The sequence below is a fragment of the Schistocerca nitens genome, chromosome 5 (assembly GCF_023898315.1).
Source record: "Schistocerca nitens isolate TAMUIC-IGC-003100 chromosome 5, iqSchNite1.1, whole genome shotgun sequence".
NCBI lineage: Eukaryota > Metazoa > Arthropoda > Insecta > Orthoptera > Acrididae > Schistocerca > Schistocerca nitens.
The window spans coordinates 495,826,664-495,853,062 of NC_064618.1; the positions used below are offsets into that span (position 1 = coordinate 495,826,664).

General features: G+C 42.4%; 1 protein-coding gene across 1 annotated transcript in view; it reads left to right on the forward strand.

Moving 5' to 3' along the window:
• Nucleotides 1-26,399, forward strand: part of LOC126259998 (kinesin-like protein KIF18A) — a 167,367-nt gene that overhangs the window by 96,427 nt on the left and 44,541 nt on the right. Inside the window, exons 9-10 of the mRNA XM_049957150.1 lie at nt 11,887-12,075; nt 19,491-19,670. Of these exons, the coding sequence (XP_049813107.1) occupies nt 11,887-12,075; nt 19,491-19,670 (369 nt within the window). The remainder of the gene's footprint in view (nt 1-11,886; nt 12,076-19,490; nt 19,671-26,399) is intronic.

Consider the following 26,399-nt stretch of genomic DNA (forward strand, 5'->3'; position numbering starts at 1 on the left):
TCCTGAATGCCTCTTGACCAATATCTATTGAGGAATGCCTTCTCAAATTCTTTGTAGGTGTGACACTTGTTTATTATATCAGTCACCACAGGCTACCATCGCCTTGGATGTAACCTGATAAATATTCGATTTTCTGTCGATCAGACCGAGCTTGTGGTAACGCTCCTCTGAATCGTTTGATAAATATGATGGGATTTAATGTCTTCTTTTCTGGAAAAAATATTTGGGATTGCCTATGCTTTAACATTTTCTCTTCCATGATAGATTTGGTATAATCACTAGTGGGTGACATACTTCCATACATCTGTTCTTTTGGGCTTGTATCTGCGTACTGCTCATCAACCTCATAATTATACATCAAGCCCTGATTTCTACCTCTAGATCTCCACTCTGGGCTGGCTTCCTTTCTTCTGTAGCCACCGCCCGCAGTTCTTCTATCCTTTGACTGCACATTTAAAAATTCTGTGTAACTTCTCCGTTCCATCTTTGGAACTCGGTTCCTATGTGCTTGCGAACTTCCTTTAACTTTTGATCTGTTTGGTGAGGTAAAGGTAGGCCTTCACTCACTATATTCTCTACCGCCTCCTTGATACCTTTATTAACAGACAATATCACTTGCTGTTTCTTATCCACCACACAGTAGTCTAATCATTGATTAAACTGCTGGGTTTTTCTTGGAACTTTTGTTCCATTCACCCTTCACATCCAGATGCTTTCCTTCACTCTTAAGGCCAGGCTTTGTACCTCTACTCCTACCGTTTGTTCTCTCCCCTGTATAGTTTCAATTTCACTTGTTTATTTTGATGAGAAATTGTTTGTGGGTTTGCTTCATGTTGTTTATTTTTTTCCTGATTTCTGTCTCTTCATTTGTCAAAGTACTCACGTCAGCTAATACTTTAACAGAATCTTCCCTTATGGGCAGTTCGTTCACTTTATTGGTTATACCTTTTACGTTCTCAGTTAACTCTGCCTGTTCTGTATCTAAATTGCTCAGTGCTGGTCAGATTTGTTACTTTAGCCACTATATTTGCCTGTTCTGTAGCTATGGCTATTGCATTTGCAGAAGTACCCGCCTGCGCAGCTGATATATTCACTTGAGCAGCAGACATATTTGCTTGCTCAGCTAACAGTTTCTTCTGAGTAGCAGACATGTTGGACTGTTCCAAAGTTAAATTCTCATCTGTTGAAATATTCGCTTGCATAGCAGACACAGTCATTTGAATAGCTGACATGCGAGACTGTTCTGAAGCTGAACTAGCTACAGTATTCATCAAAAGTTTCATTTGATTTAAGAGCTCTGGGTTTTGTTAATCACCGCTGGGCTGCACATTCGCTTCCTGTTCCCTCTGCATTTTAAATTGTGATCTGGTTTTAATCATAAGAATTCAGTTGCTCAATATTCTTTTAATTACTTTACTCTGGACACAATTCAGTTTTACAAATCAACAAAAAAACACAAATCACTCTGCATATACTAAAACATATAATAACTAAATCTACAAATATTCCTAACCCAGTCATTATGAACAAGACCCGATTAATGTGTGCAATGAGTTAGCATGTCATTCTTGTGCTTGCCTTTACTGCAGAGTAGAACCTCATGAAGTTCATATGTGATGGACCCTTATTGTCATGGCTGTCTGATGTCAGATGTAGCTCACATATAATAATTCCATCAGTCGTACATGAAATTACATAAAGCACAATGTCAGTACATATACATAACATAAAATACACATTTATCACAACAAATCGCAGTATGTACAATAAATACATATAACTGAATGATCGTGTATTAATTTGGTTTTGGTCATGAAATACTGGACAGCGTCTATGTTTCATTCCTCCTAGGTCCTGTCATGTTTTAGCCATTTTTATAATATTGTGGCTCAAAAGAAGAAATTAATGCTTTTAAGCTGGTAATATTAAACTTGTTATTGAACTAGTGTGTGTAGTGTCTCTGTTTGTATATGAAGGACAATATCAATTTCCATAGTGGTGTTGACTACTCCCACAGCATACGTAATTTCATACATGTAGACAACTTACTCTCATGGTGTAGAAGCAGCAGCCGACTCTGACAGTTGCCTGTAAAATGCTTGAAATGTAAGAGAAAGAAAACTTCTGTAGGTTCTTCATGAATTGGGATACTGCCATTTTCATTTGGTCATTCGATTATTGTCTGCAAGTGAAATGAGTTTGTTTTAGCAGAGAAAACTTTGTCTATGTTTTTGACTGTGCTATTGAAGCAGGTTCTACAGCAAACATTGAGCACCAAATGTTCAAAGTCCTATATGAACTTGTCGTACATTACAGTTCATCACAGATTCTTTTGATCTAAAATAAATACTTGAAATTACCTTTTAAGTGCACCAGACTGTATTATGGCTGTCACTAAACTCCACATTAACGTTACACAGCACTTGTTACTCTCAAAAAACACAAATTATACAATATGGCGGCAAACAATGACTGTTTCATTGCACACCCTTCATACGCGTCCTCTCGTTATCCTGTCTCGCAACAAAGCCCAGTCAGATACCAATTTTCTTACATTACTTCACTTGCCATGGAGCAACACTAAGTCAAAGAATAAATATTTAATTCGAGCAGGTGGAACGAGCTGCCTTGCAATATAAAGGGTGAGTCAGTAGGAAAGGTACATGCTTTGAGAGGTGATAGTATTAGTGATTCTGGACAAAAAGCTTCATATGGATGTATGCCTTATTCCGAATGGTTTCAGAGATAGAACACATTTAATATCACCTTTGTACATTTTTCTTGAATAACTCGAAAACCGTACCCTCCAGGGAAAATTTGTTGCAGTACAAAATTAAACTATATTAAATTTTCTAAAAAAAAAAAAAGGCTGTATTCATTTTTTTCTCTAGATCTAATGGTTTGTGTGAAGAGAGCACAAGAATGTTGGAAAAACTCACTTGATGCGCACGCGCTGTAGCTTACGTAGTTTTTGTAGGTCAGTTTGGGGTAGCAGGTTGAGACGAACAGTTTGATATGGGACACTTGTGGTCTATCAAGTCGGGAAACTACCTCAAATTGGCGGATTTTTGTGGTTTCTTCAAGGAACCAAGACTGCAGTGCTGCTTGGCAGGCCAGAGGCCATGGTTGATGAGTTTCAGGAACTGCAACTGTCTCACAGCAAGTACATTGTAGAGTTTGGCGTTTTGTAGACATTTTATTTATTCTAGTAAATTTTGGCACTTGGACCATAATTTATAAATTAGAAAGTATCGACGATAAGAAGATAACTGTGTGTCAGTCACTGGCGGCTTGTACACCATGTACTGATATGTCTGAAAAGAAAAATCGCACAAAAACTATAAAAATAATAGATATAACACAGTGACTAATAACTGACAATAACGAACATAGTAGAACAACATTTTATGGGTGGTCACATATAGTGTTGGTTTGCACAGCTCTTCCCTGCCTTATACACTTCTTTCAAGAGGCCTACTTTTTTTCTGATGTTATTTCTGAAATCGGTGAAGGTATTTTAAATCTGTTTTCAGACTCCAAGGAAATGCGTATTTTTGTCACAAATGCGTTTAGTTTTATTGAAATAAAATAACAGTGGCCTTAATGGAACACACATACCGTTTCCCTTACTTTCTCCATCTAAAAACAGTTAATTACAAAAGATGTTTAGGTTAGTACTTAATATTTTTGCTCACATGGGGGTGAAATCTACTATGTGACCCCAGCCTTAGCAACGTCTTTCCTTTCTGTGCTGCATGTCTATCCTCTTGCTATTCTTTTTCCCCTCCCTTGGGGAACATGTCTGGGGTGTTTTTTGAATGTTCCGCACTGTCTGTAGCTGACATAAGAACAGTCACACCTCTGTTTTTCATTCCTGTCTCCATTCACCTTCTCCTATCTTTCCTCCGCTTTGGTGTTTGAGGCTCCTCTTTTTCTTCTTCCTCCCTGTGTGCTCCTGAAGGCTGGTCCAAGCGTCTGACGTGTAACAGGTGACTGGGTAATACATAATTCCCAGCCACAGGTTGACAGGTAGGGTTCGCACGTACCCCTAGGTACAGGCCAGGCCCAGGGAGGGGTGATTGCCTGAGCTGCTTCCTCTCAAAATTGCTGATTGGTTACTCTGTCAGGTGTTCGGGAGGTGTAACCTGAGGTGTTAACTGTGATACAAGGGGGTCCATCCCCTTGTCAAGGGGCCCCCAGTTGGAAGCAGTGCGCCATCACAGACGCTGGCAATCATTGGAGATTTTCTCATAATGAGCCAATCGTCTTCACAATCAGCTGTTTACAAAATGTAAACAGAATGAGGCTAACGATTTAAAGACCCTCCCAGCTGCATCACGGTTCCTCGTGGTTTCATGTACTGAAGACAGTCAGTCCTTTTCAACGGTAAATCTGTGTATTATTCAGAAAGGTGTTGATGCAGTTGTCAGCCCTGTGAAATCCTGCTCTTGTTTATGGAATGGCACCTTGCTTTTGGAATCTACTTCTGATTCTCAAGTACAGCAACTGCTTGCCACTTCACTTGTCTATAGCTATCCTGTTAGTGTCAAGACCCACAGAACTCTGAATTCTTCCCGTGGGGGCTGCTCGATGGTCTGACTGAGGCCGAAATCCAAACATACCTCTCTGATCAGGGTGTCATAGATGTCCATCGGGTGATGAAAAAGGTAGGTGCCTCCGTAGTGCCCACACACTCTCCTTTTCTCTCTTCTGATAGAGAGGTGCTTCCTTCCTAGATCAAAGCAGGCTGTGAGGTTCTCACCGTCCGACTGTACATTCTGAACACGATGTGCTGCTACAAATTTCATCGTTTAAACCACACTCAAATGTCTTGTCGACACCCGGCCAAATGTGTAATCTGTGGTAGAGGTATACTTGTCCGCCTCCTTCCTCCTGTATCAACTGTAATGGCGACCATGCCACCTCCTCTTGAGATTGTCCCGTGTATCTCGATGGGTGGGAAGTCCAGGTGATCCAGATAAAGGAAAAATTTCCTTACTCGCTCATTCCCAAGGTATTGGCTAGTCGCAAACCCTGCATTCTACCATCTGGCACTTGTAGTACTGTTCTTGTTACATCTCGCTCCATGATGGACGAGGCCACACAGACACGTGACCTCAAATTCAGCTATAAGGTTGGGAAATTGCCCAGTGTTGTGGTAGCATCACAGTCACCACATCCAGCTGTGCAACAAGCTATCACTCTCTCGCCTCAATGGGCAAAGTCACTAGCTACACAACCGGTAGGCTGGAAAGGACTGAAGGAATAATCCCATGAAGACTTCCTACGTCCCTCCAGCCAACCAACACCGGAGTCCTCCTCCACTAACCTGAAAGGCTCGAAGAAGTCCAACAAAGGCAAACAGTCTTCTCCTTCTCTGACTTGAAAATCCTCTTTGACGGTGTCGCCACATGATACCTTCACCTGGCCGGCCTTTGTGTTGCTGGTGCACACCACCAACCATTTTTCTGTATTGGACTCTGCAGCCCTACAGCAGGAGGAGGCTGACACTTCTGTGGACCTCATGGAGCAGGATCCTCCTGTCTCTGTTGCCTGTAGCAGCGAGTCTTTGCAGACTGTCACTCGGCAGGTGCCGAGATGACAAACCTTCATTTTTTCCTCGTCATGAGTCTCCTCCAACAGAACATTCGCGGCCTTCGATCCAACAAAGAGGATTTATGGGTTCTTTTAGAATTGCAGTGTCCACTTGTACTCTGCTTTCAGGAGATAAAATTGCATCCTTACTAACACTTTCAGCTTTTGCATTTCTTCCTGATCCATTTTGATCTTCCGCCCGAGATTGGCATTCCATCACATGGGGAGTCATGCTGCTCAAACGGGATGATGTAAATAGTCAACCCATCTCCCTGATACCTGTCTTCAAGCTGTTGCAGCTCGCCTTTTCCTTCCTCATTTGACCTTTTCCCTTTGTACCATTTACACCCCTCCATTATTCGATGTCGCCAGGACCAACTTCCTCCAGCTTACTGGGCAGCTACCTCAACCATTTCTGCTGCTCAGTGACTTTAATGCTCATCATCCCATTTGGGGTTCTCCCAGAACCTGTTGGAGAGGTGCCCTCGTGGCTGACTTTTTTTAATCAACTTAACCTTTCCTGCCTTAACATAGGAGCACTCACATTCCTTTCATACTCCTTGCACACCTATTCCCATTTGGACCTATCCTTATGCACTGCACATCTTGTCCATTGTCTTACATGGTCCATTCTTCCTGACACTTACTCGAGCAACCATTTCCCATGTGCTATCCATTTGCTGACTTTACCCCACCTCCATGCCCACCCAAATGGCAGCTTACTAAGGCCGAGTGGAGGCTTTACTTCTCCCTGGCGAACTTTGACAAACATGATTTCCCCAGTTGTGATGGCCAGGTGGAATACCATACAAATGTTATCCTTACCGCTGCCGAACATTCCATCCCTTGCCCTTCCTCTTTATCACGCCGTGTTCCTGTCCCTTGGTGGACTGAGGAGTGCACGATGCAATTCGTGCGCAGAGAAGTGCTCTCTGCATTTTTAACTGTCATCCTACAATGGCAAAATGCATTCATTATAAACCAATGCATTAACAGTGTAGTCGCGTTCTTTGGGATTACAAAAACGGTAGCTGGATTTCATTCACTAGTTCTTTTAACAGTCTCTCCCCCCCCCTCCTCCTCCTCTCCCAATGACTCTCTGGGACCAAGATCCATTCCCCAATTTCCGGCCTGATAGTAGCAGACAGTGTCATTGTTGACCCTATTGCTGTCTCCCAACACCTTGTGCTGCCATTCTGCGGAAATATTGAGATCCTTCCACTATCACTCTGCTTTCCTCCATTGCAAACGAGTGGAGGTGGCTCAGGCGATACCCTTCTCTTCTCAGAATCTGAGTGCTACATTGGTGCCTTCACTATGAGGGTGCTAGATCATGCTCTCACTTCATCCTGATCCTCCGCCCAGGGCCAGACGCTGTTCGCATTCAGATGTTGCACTTTTCTCTTGTGGGCAAGCACTTTCTGCTTAATGTGTACCATCACATATGGGCAGAGGGCACGTTTCCAGATGCTGGCACGAAGCCATTGTCATACCCTTATCTAAGCCTGGTAAGGATGAACACCTTCCTTCTAGCAACCACCATATCTCTCTCACCAGCTATGTTTGGAAGGTGATGGAACGTATGACTCGTGCCCGACTGGTATGGTGGCTCAAATCTTGTAGTTTACTAACCACTTCACAGTGTGGATTTAGAGTGCGCTGTTTTGCAGTTGACCATCTCGTGACTTTGTCCACCCATGGCATGAATGGTTTTCTACGGAAATCCCAGACTGTGTCCGTGATTTTTGATTTGGAGAAAGCCTAAGACACCTGCTGAGGAACTGGTACCTTCCATACACTCTACCCATAGGGCTTTCGTGGATGCCTGCCCTGTTCCCTTTAGGAATTTTAAAGGACAGAGTTTTCAAAGTATGTATGGGTTCTGCCTTGTTGGACAACTTTATCCAAGAAAACATTGTGCCTCGCAGTTCCGTCCTGATAGTCGTCCTCTTGGATATCGCCATTAACCCTATAATGGCCCGTCTCCCATTGGGCATCCCCGGATCCCATTTCATTGATGATTTTGCCATTTATTGTAGTTCTTCACGGGCTTATTGCATTGAGCAGCATCTTCAGTGATGTCTCAAGCTTCTTTACTCATCGAACGTTGATAATGGCTTTCGTTTTTCTACTGACTAAACCAGCGCAATTTGATTCTCCCATCATTCATGCATCTTGGTCCTGTTGCTCTTCCATTCATTGAAACTACAAAATTCCTTGGGCTCCTGCTCAATAGGAAACTCTGTTAGTCCTCCCATATGTCTTCCCTGGCAGCCCACCGTAAGCGGTCCCTCAATGTCCCCCATGTCCTCAATGGTACTTAATGGGGTGCAGATCGAACCACCCTCCTCTGTTTGTACTGGTCCCTTGTCCGTTTGAAAATAGACTATATGTGCTTTGTTTACGCATCTGCACGTCCATCCCTCTTAGCCGTCTCTCTAGTATCCGCCACCGTGGCCTACATTTGGCCACTGGTGTCTTTCTACACTAGCCCAGTTGAGAGTCTGTATGCAGAAGCTGCTGAACTACTGCTGTCATATCACCGTGACTTTCTCACCAGCAGGGATGTATGCTGTTTGTCTGCCATGTATGGCCACCCATCCTATGCAGCTTCTTTTGATGACTCCTTTGATCACCGGTATGGGGTGCATCCCTCTTCTCTCTGTTACCTCTTGGGGTTTGCTTCCAGCTCTTGCTCCAGCATATTAAATTCATGCTCCCTGTGACTTTTCCGGTGTGTGGGAACCCTTCACCACCTTGGCTTCATGTGGCGGCCCGTGTTCACCTTGGCCTTCATTTGCTACCTAAGGACACTACACCAGCCTCGTTCTATCACCTTCAGTTTCACGACCTTCGCATGGAATTTCGTGATAGTACCTTTGTGTACTCTGATGGCTCTTGGACTGACCTTGGTGTCAGGTGTACCTTCTTCGTTGGCTCCGACATTTTTCAGTTTTGGCTTCCAGTACTGCTCAGTATTTACAGCAGAGCTCTTCACGCTGTGTCAGGCGACAGAGTACACCCGGCGACACAGGCTTTTCCATTGTGTCATCTGCGCACGCTCTCTCTCTCTCTCTCTCTCTCTCTCTCTCTCTCTCTCTCTCTCTCAGCACCCTTCAAAGCCTCTGTGCGCTGTACATTGTCTGTCACTTAGTGCAGCGGGTCCAGGAAAGCTTTCTCTTACTCACCCTTGATGGAACCATTGTGATATTTATGTTGGTTCCTGGTCATGTCAGTCTGACAGGAAACAAGGCTACTGATGCTGCTGCCAAGGCTGCAGTCCTTGTACTTCAGCCCACTAGTTCTTACATTCCCTCTGATGGTCTGTGTTGCCGTCTGTCAGGAAGTAGTGTCACTTTGGCATCACCACTGGTCCTCCCATCATGAGAATAAGCTCTGGGTTATTAAGCCTCTCCCAGCAGCTTGGACAACCTCCTCTCGGTCCTCCCACTGTGAGGAGGTCATTTTAACTAGGTTGCGTATTAGGCACTGCCTTTTTAGCCATCACCATGTAAGTGGTGCTCCCCCATCACTTTGTGCACATTGCGCCCAACTATTAACTGTCAACCATTTCCTGATGGAATGCCCCCCTTTTTTTTACATCCCCATTTTGGTTTGCCGTCTGAGTTATTGGTCGTCCTAGTGAATAAACCTGGGCTGTCGACCATGTTTTATTTTTTATCAGTCATAACAACATGGTGAAGGCTATTTAATTTTTAGTTCTAGACCTCCATTTCTGTACTGTGTATTTTATTGACCTTTCTCCACATCCCTGTTTTTAGCTGTCTTCTCTTCCATCGTTGGGGATTGACTTGTAGTCATTTTTAATTCCTCTCTTTGTCTTAGTGTTTCACAGTTTTGACATGTGTGTGTATGACCCTAGTCGTTTTTCCGCTGTAAAACAAAACGGGGATAAGATACAGAAGTTGTTACATTTTTTGTCAACTTAAGTCTTCACTTAGCCTTGAGTTATCAAAATTTGTCAGTGAAAAATGGTAAAACTTGTCTGGAATACTGGGAAATATCAGGGAATTTCACTTGGGGATAGTCGTGGCAACCCTGAAAATAAAGTGTGTATGTTGCAGGAAAGGACTGTAAAATTTAAACTTTTTTCTCACATTCTAATCAGGCAAAGGTGGATCGTGAAGATTCTGTAAGGGAAACAAGAAAAAGTTAATGACAACTTTATGTGAGCCCTAACCCTTAAGTTAGGGAAATAATAAAATTTGAATTTGTAGTAATAGAAATATCCGTGTAGCATGCCCAGAGTAAAAACAGTTAAAGACCTGTCAAGTTCATCGTTGTTCCATGTATTGTTGTTTAGCCATTTGAAGCAACAATTGTTAGAGCTTTATTTTTAAAAAAGTATGAGATCTGTCTAGAAAGAAAAAACACTCTTTAACATTTTTCTGTTGAAAAGTATGATAGTAGGCATTATGTTAAACAAGAATTAAGGTGACTTCTTGGCTATTCGGAAATCCAGCTGGATATTCGCGTCGTTCTTGCACGATATTTCAACAGCATGCCTCGCTGTCTTCTTCAGGTGCTAGAATTACAAAAATTAAGGTGATGAGACTTGTAATTTTGTTGGGAAAGAAATTCTAAAATATCCATAAAAGTATTCAGAAATGACTTGCACTATGATTTGTAAATATTTGTAAGCATAATTCCACCAATTTTTATTTATTTATTTATTTTTTTAATATATTGTATCTAATCCTTTCAGCTCTTCAGTGACACCAAACTGAATAAAAGTTATTCATAAATAAAAACGTTACTAAGGTTGCAAACTTATAAGTCACATTGTCTCTCAATTCCAATTTTTGAAAGTGACACAAATTTTTAAATTGCCTCCTAACAATAGTTTGAATCAACAGTCTGGAAGTGTTATTAACACTCTTTCATTATGTAATTTCTTATGCCAAATTTTCACAAACAGCAATGGCTACTGGATAAATTTCACTTAAAATAGACCATAAATGATGTACTACTTGCATTTTCACTTTTCAATTTTTTTATGGTCAGCAGTTGCCTACAGTATCAAAATTTGATGAGCATATTTAAAAGCGTAATTATACAAGAAGTCAGATCTGTGCATACTATAAAAATCTGTGGCCAACTCTCACTCCACTTATCTATTATCATTTCAAGGAATATGGCAACAGAATGCAAGTAGCAAAATTTTCCAGTAGTAATTTTAAGAGTGTAATAAGTTGAAATGCACTTTACCTTAAATTTATGCGTAGTGTGCATCCAAAGAAGCTTAAACATGGGATGCCTGTTAGTAGTGGTGCAGTTTTTATGATGATGTAGGCCATGATTAAATGGTGCTCCACTAAATTTGTAGTCATTACCAAAAAAACATTTACAACAAAGTCTTGCGTTGAGTCACAAAATTTCATCCTTTTATACAAATAACTGTTCATAAGAATCCTGTCTTCCTGGATGGATGTTCCTGTCATGCAATTTGCTGTGTTCAAGGTTGGTGTCTGAAAAGTGTGGATTAGCTCCAATGCTCATTCTGTTCTGCTCCACAGTATTCCTTGAACATTATCAAGTATACAAAATTGTTAAGGCTTTCGTGGCCACTTGTTGACAAACTGCCTATTGGCTTCTGTCTCGGGTTCTTCGGCCGACGTTCATCTAATGATTTTTCTGACATTTCGCCAGCACGAGTGGCTGGCATTGTCAAAGCTTCACCACCGGCAATGGAGGGTGAAGCTTTGACAATGCCAGCCACTTGTGCTGGCGAAACGTCAGAAAAATCATTAGATGAACGTCGGCCGAAGAACCCGAGACAGAAGCCAATAGGCAGTTTGTCATTATCAAGTATTCCTGGATTGTTTTAAGACAGAATCTTGTGCAAATTTCATCTTATACCATTGAAATGTCAACACAATAAAGGATACAAAATTCTTCTGGAAACAATTATATTAGATCTGTGCACTCATTCTGTGTAAAACCACAAGTGTAAGATCACCTGAAGGTGCCGTAATACTATTTTAATTTCCATTCTTGTTTGATTTCAGTAGTTAATTATGAATTTATGTCCTGTAGAACATTTGCAAAATTGAAATTCAAGAATGTTATCTTTAATTCTTGGTAATCCAGTTCACTGTGTGCCCCAACATTTGTACCTAAACAAGGCTGTATATTGTGAAAATAATTCAACAAAAAAATTGGGATTGATTGTTCTGTTACTTTAAACATGCCATATAGTGTATTACAATTAAAATTACCGTAAGGACATCTACTCTTCACTTACTATGTCATATCTATATTAAATTGCAGGCTGTGAACCGGATTGAAATGTCTCAGAAGCAGTACAGAGCAAGAGAAGAAAGTTATGCGTCTGTTCTCCAAACTGTTCAAAATCAGGAAAAAAGACACAGAGGAGAAATTGATTCAACCATGAAGTTAATAGAGGAAGCTGGTTTTTCTGAATTTTTAAAGGAGGAAATACTAGTAAATGACTTAATGGTAGGGAAACTGCATTTTTCTACTAGCCATCTAACAATTTATTTTTGGACATGTAGCACTGTTATATATTCTTTAATACTGAACTAGTTTGACCAACTAGGATCATGTTCACAACTTCAGTTCCTCTTCTTCCTTTGATGTTGTTGTTTCCTATTTTTCCAGTATTCCCTCATTTTTCTCCCCAGGAAGTCTCTTCCTTTCTTCTGTCCATGTTGTTTCCGATTTATTTCTTGTGCTTTGAAAGCCTTCCAAATTTAGTATTTTATTTTTAAAGTGGTTTCTTTCTGCTATTTCTGATTCTTTGAAGTTGTTTCTTTCTAGATCTTTCCTTACTTCTGTAATCCATGCCATTGTAGATTTCTTCTTCCAGTGTGCTCCCTGCTGCCGTTGGATAAGCAGCTGCAGCAGCAACTTGTATACTCCTAGCTCACTCATTTGTTACATAGTTTAATTCTTAATTTCTTTGCGTGTTTTGGGTACTTGCATTGTTTAATTCATAAATTTCGGGCGTATTATAGTATTTGAGAGTTGTGGCATCGCGTTTTAGTACCTGAATAGTGTAAAATCGCGTAGTCTCCTTCCGCCGCAGAGCAGTGTGTCAGCAGTGCGCAAGTAGCAGCATTACTGCATTTACTAGGCAATCTTGTATTTCAATAACCGTTTAAATTTTGTCGGTTTGTTTGCGCTCTCTGTAGATTAGTTCAGACGTTCTTTGCACAACAGTTTTTAGCATGGATAGGGACTGCAACTGCTGTGTTCAGATGCAGGCTGAGTTGGCATCCCTTCGCTCCCAGCTTCAGGCAGTGTTGGCTTCGGTCACACAGCTTGAGGCTGTTGCCAATGGGCATCACTGTGGGGGTCCGGATGGGGATTTGTCGAGGACGGCCAGCTCGTCCCACGTATCCCCCAATCGGACTAGGACTGTGGTTGCCCGGGATACTGCCCGCATTGAGGCTGATCCCTCACCTGTGGTAGAGTGGGAGGTCGTCTCAAGGTGTGGCAGGGGGCGAAAGACATTCCGGAGGGCTGAACGGAAGGCCTCTCCAGTTTGTCTGACGAACTGGTTTCAGGCTCTGTCTCAGGCTGATACTGATATTTGGCCTGACATGGCTGCTTGTCCTGTTCCAGAGGTTGCCCCTCAGTCTGCAAGATCCGGGCGGTCGCAGAGGGTGGGCTTACTGGTAGTTGGGAGCTCCAACGTCAGGCGCGTAATGGGGCCCCTTAGGGAAATGGCAGCAAGAGAGGGGAAGAAAACCAATGTGCACTCTGTGTGCATACCGGGGGGAGTCATTCCAGATGTAGAAAGGGTCCTTCCGGATGCCATGAAGGGTACAGGGTGCACCCATCTGCAGGTGGTCGCTCATGTCAGCACCAATGATGTGTATCTCTATGGATCGGAGGAAATCCTCTCTGGCTTCCGGCAGCTATCTGATTTGGTGAAGACTGCCAGTCTCCTCGCTAGTGGGATGAAAGCAGAGCTCACCATCTGCAGCATCGTCGACAGAGCCGAGTGGAGGGTCTGAATCAGAAGCTGAGACGGTTATGCGGCCATGTGGGCTGCAGATTCCTCGACTTGCGCCATAGGGTGGTGGGGTTTCGGGTTCCGCTGGATAGGTCAGGAGTCCACTACACGCAACAAGTGGCTACACGGGTAGCAGGGGTTGTGTGGCGTAGGCTGGGCGGTTTTTTAGGTTAGATGGCCTTGGGCAAGTACAGAAAGGGCAACAGCCTCAATGGGTGCGGGGCAAAGTCAGGACATGCGGGGACCAAGCAGCAATCTGTATTGTAATTGTCAACTATGGAAGCTGCGTTGGTAAAGTACCGGAACTTCAAGCGCTGATAGAAAGCACCGAAGCTGAAATCGTTATAGGTACAGAAAGCTGGCTGAAGCCAGAGATAAATTCTGCCGAAATTTTTACAAAGGTACAGACGGTGTTTAGAAAGGATAGATTGCATGCAACCGGTGGTGGAGTGTTCGTCGCTGTTAGTAGTAGTTTATCCTGTAGTGAAGTAGAAGTGGATAGTTCCTGTGAATTGTTATGGGTGGAGGTTACAGTCAACAACCGAGCTAGGTTAATAATTGGCTCCTTTTACCGACCTCCCGACTCAGCAGCATTAGTGGCAAAACAACTGAGAGAAAATTTGAAATACATTTCACATAAATTTTCTCAGCATGTTATAGTCTTAGGTGGAGATTTCAATTTACCAGATATAGACTGGGACACTTAGATGTTTAGGACGGGTGGTAGGGACAGAGCATCGAGTGACATTATACTGAGTGCACTATCCGAAAATTATCTCGAGCAATTAAACAGAGAACCGACTCGTGGAGATAACATCTTGGACCTACTGATAACAAACAGACGCGAACTTTTCGACTCTGTATGTGCAGAACAGGGAATCAGTGATCATAAGGCCATTGCAGCATCCCTGAATATGGAAGTTAATAGGAATATAAAAAAAGGGAGGAAGGTTTATCTGTTTAGCAAGAGTAATAGAAGGCAGATTTCAGACTACCTAACAGATCAAAACGAATATTTCTGTTCCGACACTGACAATGTTGAGTGTTTATGGAAAAAGTTCAAGGCAATCGTAAAATGCGTTTTAGACAGGTACGTGCTGAGTAAAACTGTGGGGGACGGGAAAAACCCACCGTGGTACAACAACAAAGTTAGGAAACTACTGCGAAAGCAAAGAGAGCTTCACTCCAAGTTTAAACGCAGCCAAAACCTCTCAGACAAACAGAACCTAAACGGTGTCAAAGTTAGTGTAAGGAGGGCTATGCGTGAAGCGTTCAGTGAATTCGAAAGTAAAATTCTATGTACTGACTTAACAGAAAATCCTAGGAAGTTCTGGTCTTACGTTAAATCAGTAAGTGGCCCGAAACAGCATATCCAGACACTCCGGGATGATGATGTCGTTGAAACAGAGGATGACATGCGTAAAGCTGAAATACTAATCACCTTTTTCCAAAGCTGTTTCACAGAGGAAGACCGCACTGCAGTTCCTTCTCTAAATCCTCGCACAAACAAAAAAATGGCTGACATCGAAATAAGTGTCCAAGGAATAGAAAAGCAACTGGAATCACTCAACAGAGGAAAGTCCACTGGACCTGACGGGATACCTATTCGATTCTACACAGAGTGCGCGAAAGAAATTGCCCCCCTTCTAACAGCCGTGTACCGCAAGTCTCTAGAGGAACGGAGGGTTGCAAATGATTGGAAAAGAGCACAGGTAGTCCCAGTCTTCAAGAAGGGTCGTCGAGCAGATGCGCAAAACTATAGACCTATATCTCTGATGTCGATCTGTTGTAGAATTTTAGAACATGTTTTTTCTCGAGTATCATGTCGTTTTTGGAAACCCAGAATCTACTATGTAGGAATCAACATGGATTCCGGAAACAGTGATCGTGTGAGACCCAACTTGCTTTATTTGTTCATGAGACCCAGAAAATATTAGATACAGGCTCCCAGGTAGATGCTATTTTTCTTGACTTCCGGAAAGCGTTCGATACAGTTCCGCACTGTTGCCTGATAAACAAAGTAAGAGCCTACAGAATATCAGACCAGCTGTGTGGCTGGATTGAAGAGTTTTTAGCTAACAGAACAGAACATGTTGTTATCAATGGAGGGACGTCTACAGACGTTAAAGTAACCTCTGGCGTGCCACGGGGGAGTGTTATGGGACCATTGCTTTTCACAATATATATAAATGACCTAGTAGATAGTGTCGGAAGTTCCATGCGGCTTTTCGCGGATGATGCTGTAGTATACAGAGAAGTTGCAGTATTAGAAAATTGTAGCGAAATGCAGGAAGATCTGCAGCAGATAGGCACTTGGTGCAGGGAGTGGCAACTGTCCCTTAACATAGACAAATGTAATGTATTGCGAATACATAGAAAGAAGGATCCTTTATTGTATGATTATATGATAGCGGAACAAACACTGGTAGCAGTTACTTCTGTAAAATATCTGGGAGTATGCGTGCGGAACGATTTGAAGTGGAATGATCATATAAAATTAATTGTTGGTAAGGCGGGTACCAGGTTGAGATTCATTGGGAGAGTGCTTAGAAAATGTAGTCCATCAACAAAGGAGGTGGCTTACAAAACGCTCGTTCGACCTATACTTGAGTATTGCTCGACAGTGTGGGATCCGTACCAGATCGGGTTGACGGAGGAGATAGAGAAGATCCAAAGAAGAGCGGCGCGTTTCATCACAGGGTTATTTGGTAACCGTGATAGCGTTACGGAGATGTTTAATAAACTCAAGTGGCAGACTCTGCAAGAGAGGCGCTCTGCATCGCGGTGTAGCTTGCTCGCCAGGTTTCGAGAGGGTGCGTTTCTGGATGAGGTATCGAATATATTGCTTCCCCCTACTTATACCTCCCGAGGAGATCACGAATGTAAAATTAGAGAGATTAGAGCGCGCACGGAGGCTTTCAGACAGTTGTTCTTCCCGCGAACCATACGCGACTGGAACAGGAAAGGGAGGTAATGACAGTGGCACGTAAATTGCCCTCCGCCACACACCGTTGGGTGGCTTGCGGAGAATAAATGTAGATGTAGACGTAAATATAGGAGTATTTGTTTTGTTAATCTATTTCCATCCGTTCGGTAGAGGTGTCCGAAAAAGTTTAATATTCGTTTGGCCATTACTTCAGATACTTTCTCCGTATTTTTGTAGATCCTCTCATTACTTCTTATTTTCCAACCATCTGCAGTTTTTATTGTACCCATTATTTTTCTAAAGGAATTTAAGGAGCTGGGACCTGGATAAACTGAAAGAACCACAGGTTATACAGAGTTTCAGGGAGAGCATAAGGGAACAATTGACAGGAATGGGAGAAAGAAGTACAGTAGACGAAGAATGGGTATCTCTGAGGGATGAAGTAGTGAAGGCAGCAGAGGATCAAGTAGGTAAAAAGACGAAGGCTAGTAGGAATCCTTGGGTAACAAAAGAAATACTGAATTTAATTGATGAAAGGAGAAAATATAAAAATGCAGTAAATGAAGCAGGCAAAAAGGAATACAAACGTCTCAAAAATGAGATAGACAGGAAGTGCAAAATGGCTAAGCAGGGATGGCTAGAGGACAAATGTAAGGATGTAGAGGCTTATCTCACAAGGTGTAATATAGATACTGCCTGCAGGAAAATTAAAGAGACCTTCGGAGAAAAGAGAACCATTTGTATGAACATCAAGAGCTCAGATGCAAACCCAGTTCTAAGCATAGAAGGGAAAGCAGAAAGGTGGAAGGAGTATATAGAGGGTCTATACAAGGGCGATGTACTTGAGGACAATATTATGGAAATGGAAGAGGATGTAGATGAAGATGAAATGGGAGATACGATACTGCGTGAAGAGTTTGACAGAGCACTGAAAGACCTGAGTCGAAACAAGGCCCCGGGAATAGACAACATTCCATTGGAACTACTGACGGCCTTGAGAGAGCCAGTCCTGACAAAACTTTACCATCTGGTGAGCAAGATGTATGAGACAGGTGAAATACCCTCAGGCTTAAAGAAGAATATAATAATTCCAATCCCAAAGAAAGCAGGCGTTGACAGATGTGAAAGTTACCGAACTATCAGTTTAATAAGTCACAGCTGCAAAATACTAACACAAATTCTTTACAGATGAATGGAAAAACTGGTAGAAGCCGACCTTGGGGAAGATCAGTTTGGATTCCGTAGAAATATTGGAACACGTGTGGATTCCGTAGAAATATTGGAACACGTGTGGATTCTGTAGAAATATTGGTACACGCGAGGCAATACTGACCTTAAGACTTATCTTAGAAGAAAGATTAAGGAAAGGCAAACCTACATTTCTAGCATTTGTAGACTTAGAGAAAACTTTTGACAATGTTGACTGGAATACTCTTTCAAGTTCTAAAGGTGGCAGGGGTAAAATACAGTGAGCGAAAGGCTATTTACTATATGTACAGAAACCAGATGGCAAAGAGTCGAGGGGCATGGAAGGGAAGCAGTGGTTGGGAAGGGAGTGAGACAGGGTTGTAGCCTCTACCCGATGTTATTCAATCTGTATATTGAGCAAGCAGTAAAGGAAACAAGAGAAAAATTTGGAGTAGGTATTAAAATCCATGGAGAAGAAAAAAAAATTTGAGGTTCGCCGATGACATTGTAATTCTGTCAGAGACAGCAAAGGGCTTGGAAGAGCAGTTGAACGGAATGGACAGTGTCTTGAAAGGAGGATATAAGATGAACATCAACAAAAGCAAAACAAGGATGATGGAATGTAGTCAAATTAAATCAAGTGATGCTGAGGGAATTAGATTAGGAAATGATACACTTAAAGTAGTAGATGAGTTTTGCTGTTTGGGGAGCAAAATAACTGATGATGGTCGAAGTAGAGAGGATATAAAATGTAGACTGGCAATGGCAAGGAAAGCATTTCTGAAAAAGAGAAATATGTTAACATAGAGTATAGATTTAAGTGTCAGAAGTCGTTTCTCAAAGTATTTGTATGGAGTGTAGCCATGTATGGAAGTGAAACATGGACGGTAAATAGTATAGACAAGAAGAGCATAGGAGCTTTTGAAATGTGGTGCTACAGAAGAATGCTGAAGATTAGATGGGTAGATCACATAACTAATGAGGAGGTATTGAATAGAATTGGGGAGAAGAGGAGTTTGTGGCACAACTTGACAAAAAGAAGGGACCAGTTAGTAGGACATGTTCTGAGGCATCAAGGGATCACAAATTTAGCATTGGAGGGCAGCATGGAGGGCAAAAATCGTAGAGGGAGACCAAGAGATGAATACACTAAGCAGATTCAGAAGGATGTAGGTTGCAGTAAGTACTGGGAGATGAGGAAGCTTGCACAGGATAGGGTAGCATGGAGAGCTGCATCAAACCATTCTCAGGACTGAAGACCACAACAACAACAACATTTTTCTAAAATCCTTCTTTCCAGTATCTCTAGTTTGTCTATCTTACAGTTCATTGTTAGGCATTCAGATCCATATAAACATTCTGGTCATACCACTGTGGTGTAGTGTTTTAGTTTAATTTTTCTAGATATACATTTCTTGTTGTAAATATTTTTGGACAGACAATATGCACTTTTCATTTTGTTGATTCTTACATCTAGTGCAGATTTTTCTAGTCCAATCTGTTGTATAGTTGGTGATAATTATTGCCTCAAGTTTTTCTTCTGTCCGTTCCTCCTTCATTCATAAAAAAATAATAAAACCCTGTGAATCTGTTGATGTTTTTGTAGCATTAGTCTCTTCACCTTATTAACTCCAACCATGAACTTTCCTTGGTAAGAATGTTGGGAAGAGGTTATACTTACAAAGCAAGTAGATGAGCACTTAACCATGTTGGAAAGTTATAATTACTAAATAACAAAGTGCTTGGTTGTGTTTCCTAATCACTCTTTTTTTTTTTCAGATTGAGAGAGAGAATGCAGAGATAAAGTCACGGCATCTGAAGAAGTTAATCACTCTGCAGCAGAATGAAATGGAAGGGCATTATATAATGTTTAAGACTATCTGCTGCATGATGAAAGACTACTACCTCATGCTTAAAGGTTTTGGGAAAGAAACCAATGCAATGAAAGAAAGCTATCAGGTAGAATAATAATTACCACTGTGTGTAGAAAATGTGCGTGTGTGTGTGCACGTGGGGGGGGGGGGGGGGGGGTGAGTGAGGTGTATGGTGAAAATCCATAAACCACTAAACTGTAAAAGAATATTTCCATTAAATTAGATCTTGAGTTATCATAATTAAAGCCTGGATTTCTATTCACAATAAAATAGTAAAGTAAGCAAGCAAATCAGCAGAACAATGGTAAAAAAAGCTTCAAAATAAGCAAAAGTGAATACACGCAGTTATGAAAGTTTCATAGCCCTCTCACCTTATTGAAGGTTGTTACAGTACACAAAGAAAGCCTCCAGAGATTTTCATGTGTAAAAACAAAACTGCTGCGTCTCAGTGAAGAACAGCTTGTGCAGTGAACACGTTCTTTAGATGTCACATGGCATCTCAGGTGCATGTGGAATGTGCCAGAACTCTTCTTTGGTGAATTCTTCAGTATTTGCTTGGTCATCAGAAAGATATTTAAAAATTTGACACAGCTTCCCAAACACAAGTTTTTCAACCCCGCGAGTTTCTGACGACAATGTCAATAAAATTTGTCTATCAGAGAAGATGAATGTTCCAGGGAATTAGTTAAAGCTTCCAGCTGCTGTAAAATAACGGGTATTTTCGAGAAAATTATTATGGATGTACTGTATCTATCCTTGTATGTCCATTTTGTGGACTGTGGCAATACTGACTGTCCATTTTGTGGACTGTGGCAATCCTCTTCTGCATTTAGGGTATTAAAAACATTTTTCACTGGACTGAAATGTTCGTCATACTATGATGTACCCTGTAACCACATTCCCCACCTACTTAAAAGTGACTGTGGAGAGAAGCCAGATTTGAACAGAGTTCGCAGAATTTGTGAATTATAATTGGTGACTTGACAAACACTTTCTTCACACTAGAAACAAGATGATCCATGTTGTTATACTGAGTTCTGACAGTTTTAAGGACACGATGTAACCCATGAACAAGGCAGATGAGGTGAACTAATTTAGAGTAAAAGTCTTTTAATCCAGTTCCTGCTTTTAATGATATATGGAGCAGAATCACTGAGAAATAACTGTCATACCGTACCCCTTCTGGCCACAGGAAAGCTAACAAGTTACTAAAAAATTTGGTGAGAGTGGAGTGATTTACTCAACACAGTATTTGTATATACAGAAGAAATTATCTGCTCTCTGATTTCATTGGACCAGGTGCAGCATTACACAGGCACTGCCCTGATGCATCAGGGATTTCATCAGTAGATATCTGTGTGTTTTAGTGCTTCATAGTATTGAAAATACAGGGTTTACATAAAGTCCAGAAACACTTTCAGTTATTTAAGAACCAAACTTTGTACAGATATCGTATATATGTCATTTTGAAGAGAAACCCTGAAAGTTCTTTTTCATGTATACCGCCACAGCATAGTTTGTTAATTTGCCGATAGTCAGCGCTAGTCGCAAACATGGTGAGTTCAGGTGCGGAGCGAGCTTTCTGTGTGTTGGAGTTTGACAAAAGCAAGTGTGCTACAGCTGTTCAATGGATGTTTAGAGCCAAGTACCGTAAGAAGCCACCAACAAGGAAGGCCATTTACCATTGACACAACAAATTCGTTAAGACGGGTTGCTTGTGCTTGGCAAAGAGAAGCAGATGTCAAAGTGTGAACGAAGTGAATGTGGAGCGCATATGAGAGACATTCATAAGGAGTACAAAGAAATCAATGCGTCATGCATCCTATGAACTCAAAATGGCTCCAATGACAGTGTGGAAAGTCCTGCAGTCGTGAAGTTCGTGGGTACCTGGACACGGAACTGCGGCATCAATGGATTGGCCGTGCTACAAAAGGGAACAGCTGTTTCATGAAATGGCCTAATGGCCTCCCCAATCACCAGATCTCACTCCATGTGACATTTTTCTGTGAGGACACATGTAAGGTCTGGTGTATGCACCCCCTCTACCACGTGATGTAGCAGAGCTCTGGGAGAGAATACAGCAAGCAACTGCCACAGCCAACGATGCCATCCTGGGACGGGTATGGCAAGAATTCGATTACCATATTGACGTCTGCCGGGTCACTCATGGTTTGCATATTAAATGTTTGTGTAAAAACAAAAAATATATATAATAAAAATAATAATATAATAAAATTCATGGCATTCTCTTCAAAATGCAATATGTATAACGTCTGTAGAATGTTTAGTTCTTGTGCAATAAATAATTGAAAGTGTTCCTGGAAGTTATGGTCACCCTTTATTATAAATTACTTCTTGAAAAACTGTGCCATACAGTTCTTGCACAATGTAGAGTCTTCTGGTATCATTTTGTTTTTGTATTTTTCTGACACTATTTGAAGCTGCACATCATTCAATGTCAACAACAGAATGTTGGAACCCCCTAATGTCAAGCACAGGCCTTTAAAAAATGTCACTACAACTTGATTGTTTGCCAACACTGCTTTTACTCAGCTGCTGGTTTAAATCTGATTTATTCTTAAACCTCTCATTATGCCGTGTGATGTTAAAGTGCTGCACAATGTCAAATTTTTTTCTTCGCAGAAACACACTTTTTCACACACCAAACAAAATAATCCACTGCTGTCTTCACTGAAAATATTTCTTTCAAATTTGTTGAGGCATTCATGGAAGAAAGGCATTTGAGACCCTTTTGTGAGTAGTGTTCCTTAATTAGAACAGTGAGCAATCGTGCACACTTAAACTAATGGATGTTACACAACAAACTGCAGCCTGGAATGTGGTAATTCACTGTCCATGTCTGGCTCACTCTGATGCAATAACTAACTGATGAAGTGGTAACTCATTTGCCCAATCACAGCAAGTTTTTATCCTTGCAGTATTATTTCACGTCTTGGCTGTACCTTTGCATTGCTTTCTGTTGCAGTTGTCTGAAGTTAATTTTTATAAGGAAAAAAAAAAGAAAAAAAAAACCCTGATTGATAAATGATGGCTAGGAGTGAAATATGTACTTGTACTTTTAAAATCTCAATTGTCAATAAAATGCACTGTTTTAATTTTAAAAAATTGGCAAAGTGTGAGCAAGACTGACGGACTGGGGGTTCCGTACAAACTCAATTATCTATATAGATAGTTCATCCATCCTGGAAATTGAGAATCTCAATGATTTTTGCTGATATCAATACTGGCAAGATATTGGTCCCAGTAATTCAAAGACCATATCAAAATCTCTACAGTAGTTCAGAGTATATTTAAAAAAAATCTCTGTTGATCAATCATGGCCAGGGGACATCAGCTGGTCAACCAATTGTCAATTTCAGTGAAATTTGCCAAGGCTGTGAACAACAGCACATGATGGGAGAAGCAATGTGGGTGGTTCGGGTAAGGAGGAAACTGAGTCATGGAGGAGGTGGGGGGGGGGGGCGATAGTGGGGTAGGGGTGGGAGATGGTGAATTGCTGCTTGTGGGAGCATACAGAGATATAGGGAGAGGATATTACAGGCACGTGCAGACGGCAGGTTAGATGGAGGGGGGAGGAGGGCAGAAAAGGAGAGGGGTAAAGACTGGGTGCTTCGGTTTAATGATGGCTGTGTCGTGCTGGAGTGAGAAAGGGAAGGGGTGTTACTGGGTGAAGAACAGTGACTAATGAAGATTGAGGCCGGGGGGAGGGGGGGGGGTTACAAAAATGTAGGATATGTTGCAGGGAGAGTTCCCACCTGTGCAATTCAGAAAGACTGATGTCTGTAGGAAGGATCCAGATGCCACAGACTGTGAAGCAGTCATTGAAGTGAAGAATGTTGTGTTGGATCGTGTGCTCAGCATCTGGGTGGTCCAGCTGTTTCTTGGCTACAGTTTGTCACTGGCTATTCACGCTGACACAGGGCTTGTTGGGTGTTGTGCCCTCATAGAATACAGCACACTGGTTGCAGCTTAGCTTGTAGGCCACAACTGCTTTCAGAGGTAGCCCTGCCTTTACTGGCATAGGTGATGCTTGTGACAGGACTAGAGTATGTGGTGGTGGTGGTGGTGGTGGTGGTGGTGGTGGTGGTGGTGGGTGTATGTATGTATGGGAGAGGTCTTGCATGTAGGTCTATTGAAGGGTTACGGGCTATGAGGCAAGGAGTTCGGAGCAGGGGTAGAGTAGGGATGGATGATGATATTGTGTAGATTTGGTGGGTGATGGAATACCACTGGGGGAGGGGTGGGAAGGACACTCTTCATTTTAGGGCATGATGAGAGGTAGTCAAAACCCTGGTGGAAAATGTGATTCATTTGCTCCAGTTGTGGGTGGTACTGAGTCACAAAGGAAATTCTCCTTTGTGGCTGGATGTTCAGTCTTTCAGAGGTGTTAGTGACTAGAAATAAGGCATGAGAAATCTGTTTCTGTACAAAGTTGGGTCAGTGATTTCAGTCTGTGAAGGCCTCAGTGAGACCCTTCATATGTTTAGAGAGGGACTGCTCATCACTACAGATGCGATGGCCACGAGTGGCTAGGCTGTATGGAATTGAATGGGTGGCAGCTGTCGAAGTGGAGGTGTTGCTGGTAATGGGTAGGTTTGATATGGATGGGGATACTGATCTAGCCATCTTTGAGTTAGAGGTCATCAATGAAGAAGGTGACTTGTCGGGTTCAGGAGGACCAGATAAAGTGAATGGGGGAGAATGTGTTGAGGTCCTGGAGGAATGTGGGTAGGTGGTCCTCACCCACGATCCAGGATATGAAGATGCCATCACTGAATCTGAACCAGGTGAGGGGTTTGGGAACCTGGGTGTTTAGGAAGGATTCCTCTAGATGGCCTGTGAATAGGTTGACATAAGATTGGGCCATCTGCATCTACATGGATACTCTGCAGATCACATTTAAGTGCCTGGCAGAGGGTTCATCGAATCACCTTCACAATAATTCTCTACTATTCCAATCTTGTACAACGTGCAGAAAAAATTAACACCTGTATCTTTCCATGTGATCTCCAATTTCCCTTATTTTATGATGATGATCATTTTTCCTTATGTAGTTTGGCATCAACAAAATATTTTCCCATTCAGAGGAGAAAATTGGTTATTGAAGTTTCTTGAGACATTTCTGCCGCAGAGATAAAGCCTTTGTTCTATGTCCACCCCAAATCCTGTATCATTTCACTGACAATTTCTATCCTATTTTGTAATAATACAAAATGTGCTGTCTTAGTTTGAACTTCCTCTATGTGCCATGTGGGTGCGTGCCCATTGCCATACCATGGATTGGTTTGTAGGTGATTCCTTCAAAGGTGAAGTAATTATGGGTGAGGATATAGTTGGTCATGGTGATCAGGAGGAGGTTGTAGGTTTGGAATCTGTCGGGGGTTGGGAAAGGTAAAACTGAACGGTATCAATCCCATGAGCATCTAGAGGAATTCTTCCTTATCTCCCAGAATCCCAAATACTTCACCTGGTTCAGATTCATGGATGATATCTTTGTGATCTGGATCGAGGGTGAGGACACCATATCCACATTCCTCCAAGACCTCAACACATTCTCCCCCATTCGCTTCACCTGGTTGTCCTCAACCCAACAAGCCACTTTCTTTGATGTTGACCTCCACTTAAAAAATGTCTACATCAGTACCTCTGTCCACATCAGAACTACCAATCACCAACAATACATCCATTTTGACAGCTGCCACACATTCCACATCATACAGACTAGCCACCTGCAGCCATCACATCTTTAGTGAAGAGCAGTCCCTCTTGAAACATACGAAGGGTCTTGGAGGCCTTTGCCCCCAGGGGCTCAGCATTCATTTGCTGAGTACGGGCTTGGCGACCCCGGGGTCCTGAGCTGGGGACTGGTCAGCGCCACCAGTCTCCTGTCACCGTAACCCCCGGACATGCTTCAGCGACCACCGTATGGCGCGGCGGTGGAATGTTGTGTGCTGTGGGGAATGGTAATCTTGGCTTGACCGCCTGGATTGCGAGGACGGTAAACCTCTATAAAAAACCCTCAATCTTACGGTGTGCTGCGCGCCTATAAGATGCATGGCTGTTGGGGCGGAACAGTTGCAAGTGGGCAACCTCTGGGGCACCTGCCGCACCCCAGTTGTATAAGGCTTACCTAGGCACGCGGGGCTCTGTCTAGGTGGACTTCTAGTTCTCTAGCTGCTCTTGGGACCGAGATGGATCCTTCGAATTCCTCTTTTCCTCCTCCCAGCGGAAAGGGTGGGCCGCTGGAAGGTTCTAACGCCCAGTCTCTGAAGAGGGCTCGTGCAGTCAGTCCCCCTGACTGCAGCACATCTTCGACAAGTCAAGTCTTTAGTAACAGAATGCATTCTGGTAATCAGAATGTGTTTCTCATTGTAAAACGGAAGGAGGGTAGTTTTGAGAAGGTTTCGCCCTTCTATATACAAAAGGGTCTGGAGGGCATCTGTGGCTCCTTAAAATCAGTGAAGCGTTTGCCTAATGGGACCTTCCTCGTGGAAACTTCCACTTCCCAGCAAGCCACTAACCTGCAAGCTGCTAAATGCCTTGGGGATTATACCATAGACACTGAACTGCACAGCACCTCGAATTATAGCAAAGGTGTTGTGAGATGCCGGGATCTAGTCGACATTCCCAAAGACGAACTGAAACGTGGGTGGGCTCCGGAAGGTATCGTTGATGTTCAACGTATCATGAAGAGGGTTGATGGCAATCTTGTGTAATCCGACTCTTTTATTCTGACCTTAAGTAGCACGAAACTTCCAGAACATATTAAAGCTGGCTTCCTTCGCCTTAGTGT